General features: G+C 36.7%; 1 protein-coding gene across 1 annotated transcript; it reads left to right on the top strand.

The window, feature by feature from the left end:
* Window positions 1–1,100: 1,100 nt before the first annotated feature.
* Window positions 1,101–3,071, top strand: LOC136201471 (B-box zinc finger protein 21). Its single transcript, XM_065992150.1, has 3 exons — window positions 1,101–1,461; window positions 1,541–2,005; window positions 2,611–3,071. The coding sequence occupies exons 1-3, from the start codon at window positions 1,276–1,278 to the stop codon at window positions 2,863–2,865; spliced, it is 906 nt and encodes a 301-aa protein (XP_065848222.1). The 5' UTR covers window positions 1,101–1,275; the 3' UTR covers window positions 2,866–3,071.
* Window positions 3,072–3,319: the final 248 nt, after the last annotated feature.

Genomic DNA, 3,319 nt, shown 5'->3' on the forward strand with positions numbered 1-3,319 from the left:
ATACAAAAACCATAATACTAACTCTTGATCTTCACTCATTTAATCTCTCAAACCTGCAATACTAACTCTTATAATATGTTGAAAGGTAGGAGAAGCGAAAAATTACCCCTCGAATAGATGAAGCCATATTTTTAGAATTTAGTTTAATAAATTTTTGTATTTATTTGTTACAGAATAAACAAGTTTAGGGAGTTGGTGAGACACTTACAAAGTTCAGGGAGCTAATATATTTTTATGGATAAATTTAGGAAGCTGGTGATATGAAATAAGCAAATTTAGGGAGTTAGTGAGACACTTGTAAAGTTTTTAGGGAACTAATCTACTATTTTGAACAAGTTCAGAGAGGTTCAGAATAGGGATGGCAACGGGTAGGGTACCCGCGGGTAGTGCCAATCCCAAACCCTTACCCGTTTATTTTTTAATTACCCGTACCCGTCCCATTACCCTAACGGGTATATTTTTGCATCCCATACCCTTCCCATTTAATTCGCGGGTACCCACGGGTACCCTTACCCGTTAAAAATCAATAAATAAAATAAAAAATATTACAAATTTAACAAAGTATAAATTTAATAAATCATTTATCTAAACATTGAACAAATTGAACCTTAATTAATAAGAAGAAGTAGCTTAGTGGTATCAGTCAATGGTTGAAAAACAAAAGGTTGGGGTTTAAAATCTCAAATATTACACCTAAAAAACAATAATTTTTTTAATATATAAAAGAATTATGACAGGTAACGGGTGCCGGGTACCTTAGGGGGTATTCCCATACCAGTCCCATTACCCTAACAGGTAATTATTTTGATCTCATACCCTTCTCATACCCTTTTATACAGGATACGTGTAGTCCTATTAGGGTCGGATAGTACCGGGTACCCGCGGGTACACTACCCGTTGTCATCCCTAGTTCAGAGAAATGGTGATGTATTAAGCTTTAATTATTCACTTTAAATACTTTAAACTAAAAAATATATATTTCTCTAGAGTGGCCATGTTGACCCATGTTTACTTGAACCACTCCATAAAAAATGGAAATGGTCAGGCAACAGAGCATATGTCCCCACTCCCATATCCCTCTACATCCCCTCTTACAGACAGACAGATCAAGAAACTAGAACTAGTAGTAATAAACTTAACTGTACTATACTGTTTAAGGATAAAGTAAAATCTGGTCTTGTCTCCTAGTATTCACTTCTTACTATTTATTCCACTCTTACCCTTTTCATCTCCATATTTAGCTCTTTTTTCCAAACAAACATCAAAAAGTCCTAAATGAAGCTCCAGTGCGACGTTTGTAGCAAAGACGAGGCCTCCGTATACTGTACTGCCGACGAGGCAGCCCTATGCGACGCCTGTGACCACCGTGTCCACCATGCCAACAAGCTCGCTTCTAAGCATCAGCGATTCTCACTTCTCCATCCTTCTTCTAAAGATTTCCCCCTTTGTGATATCTGCCAGGTGTTTGTTTATTTGCCTCTTCCAAATTTGTGATCAAGATTGAAACTTTTTTGATTTTGATTTTCCCCTCTTTTTGTAGGAGAAACGAGCTTTCTTGTTTTGTCAACAAGATAGAGCGATTTTATGCAGAGATTGTGATGGTCCTATTCATAAAGTGAATGAACATACTCTCAAGCATAATCGGTTTCTTCTTACTGGGGTTAAGCTTTCTCCGACCTCTGCTATTTATTCATCGTCGTCTTCTTCTTCGTCCTGTAAGGCTGGTGATTCTGTTCCTGATTTGAAATCTCAGCAATCTAATAAGAAAGGTGTCTCAATTTCTACTGCTCCGAATTCGAATTTGGATTCGAATTCGGCTGTTAAACCCTTGGTGGTTAGTTCAGATACAGGGATGAACAATAAGGGAGGGGATTATAATTTGGTGTTAAGTGAAGGTGTTGATTTGGGTAGCAGTACTATATCTGAGTACTTGATGGAAACCTTGCCTGGGTGGCGCGTGGAGGATTTTCTTGATTTTCCGTCTACTCCTTTTGGTTTCTATAAGGTTTGTGGCTGTTCTTTCTTTTTCTTCTTCCCTTCTCCTAGCTGGTGATGAATCTAGGATTCAGTGAGAGGAAGTGCTCTAAATTGATATATTTTTTAGTTTTTTATATATCATTTGATGTTTTCCGGCGACTATTGGATACTCAAGCCCCCGAAACCGCGGATCATATCGTGCTTGTAGCATAATTAAGTGTTGAACATTTCTGAATTGATGATGATCCAACCAAATTTTGTCATTCTCAATCCAACTTTTTGAGAAATTTTTGGAATTAGTGTTGATTAGTAAGTTTGATGAACACAATCAAGCTAATAATCAATAGAAAATCAGTGACGGATCCAAAATTCACTTAAAACGGCTCAATTTCAGGTCTTTTTGGATCCGTTGCGCGGATCAAAGAAGGCCAGGGATTGATTGCCTATCAAAATATCAAAAAATTTATACAAAAGCATCCAGAAATATCAATTGAACACTCCTAAATCACTATAGAGCACTGGAAACACTTTTTCCGTCACTGAATCCTGGATTCGGAACTGAATTCTAACACTGATTAGGAATCAAAATGTCATCTTCTTGGATCTGAGAATTCTGGTGATGAATATTTGTAGGTTGATGAGGAGATATCGCCTCTATTTGGTACTGATCTGATCAATCCATTGTCATCGGAAAACATGGGGTTATGGGTTCCTCAAGCGCCGACAGCTGTAAATCCGTCGTTCCAAATGGTGGCGCCGGTGTTGTTGAAGGAGACAAAAGAGAATACAAACATGAAAAATAACAGCAGAAGATGGACAGATGATGCTTTTACTGTTCCTCAGATGAATCCATCTTCTGGTTCAAAGAGAGTTAGGTCCTACTGGTAATAATCAAGACCAAAGAAAAAAAGCTTGAAGCTTTGTGATTTTGGTATGATCAACTTTAAGTTAAGTTTGGATCTTTAGATCTGGTTTTGAGCTTGGTCAAAACCAGTTTTTTTTTGATGTAATTTTCTGTTGTTTTTGTTAATTACTTGCAAAATGTAGACCTCTCCTCTGTAAATATCAAGAATTAAGGGCTTTTTCGTGTTTTCTCTCTCTTTCTTCGATGATTCGGATTTAGATTAACCGTAACAGCGTGTTCCGATACATGTAAATATGGTCTATTTTGAAGTTATTGGGTTTTGCGACTTTAAAACGAATACATATACTTGGAAGCTTACCTTACTAAATATAAACTATTGTTCCATTTTGGACATGGGATTGAATTCATTTTTGTTTAGGAGTAAGTGGATAGTCGGATTTTATATCAATTATAATAGTCTAATCTACCTAAATATAG

This window comes from Euphorbia lathyris, chromosome 7, assembly GCF_963576675.1.
Source record: "Euphorbia lathyris chromosome 7, ddEupLath1.1, whole genome shotgun sequence".
NCBI classification, from domain to species: domain Eukaryota; kingdom Viridiplantae; phylum Streptophyta; class Magnoliopsida; order Malpighiales; family Euphorbiaceae; genus Euphorbia; species Euphorbia lathyris.

Excerpts from the sequence above, each read along its gene's own strand:
- LOC136201471 (XM_065992150.1), top strand. The coding sequence starts at position 1,276 with ATGAAGCTCCAGTGCGACGTTTGTAGCAAAGACGAGGCCTCCGTATAC. Across the intron at positions 1,462-1,540 it reads CCCTTTGTGATATCTGCCAG|GAGAAACGAGCTTTCTTGTT; the intron begins GTGTTTGTTTAT and ends CTCTTTTTGTAG. Across the intron at positions 2,006-2,610 it reads CTCCTTTTGGTTTCTATAAG|GTTGATGAGGAGATATCGCC; the intron begins GTTTGTGGCTGT and ends GAATATTTGTAG.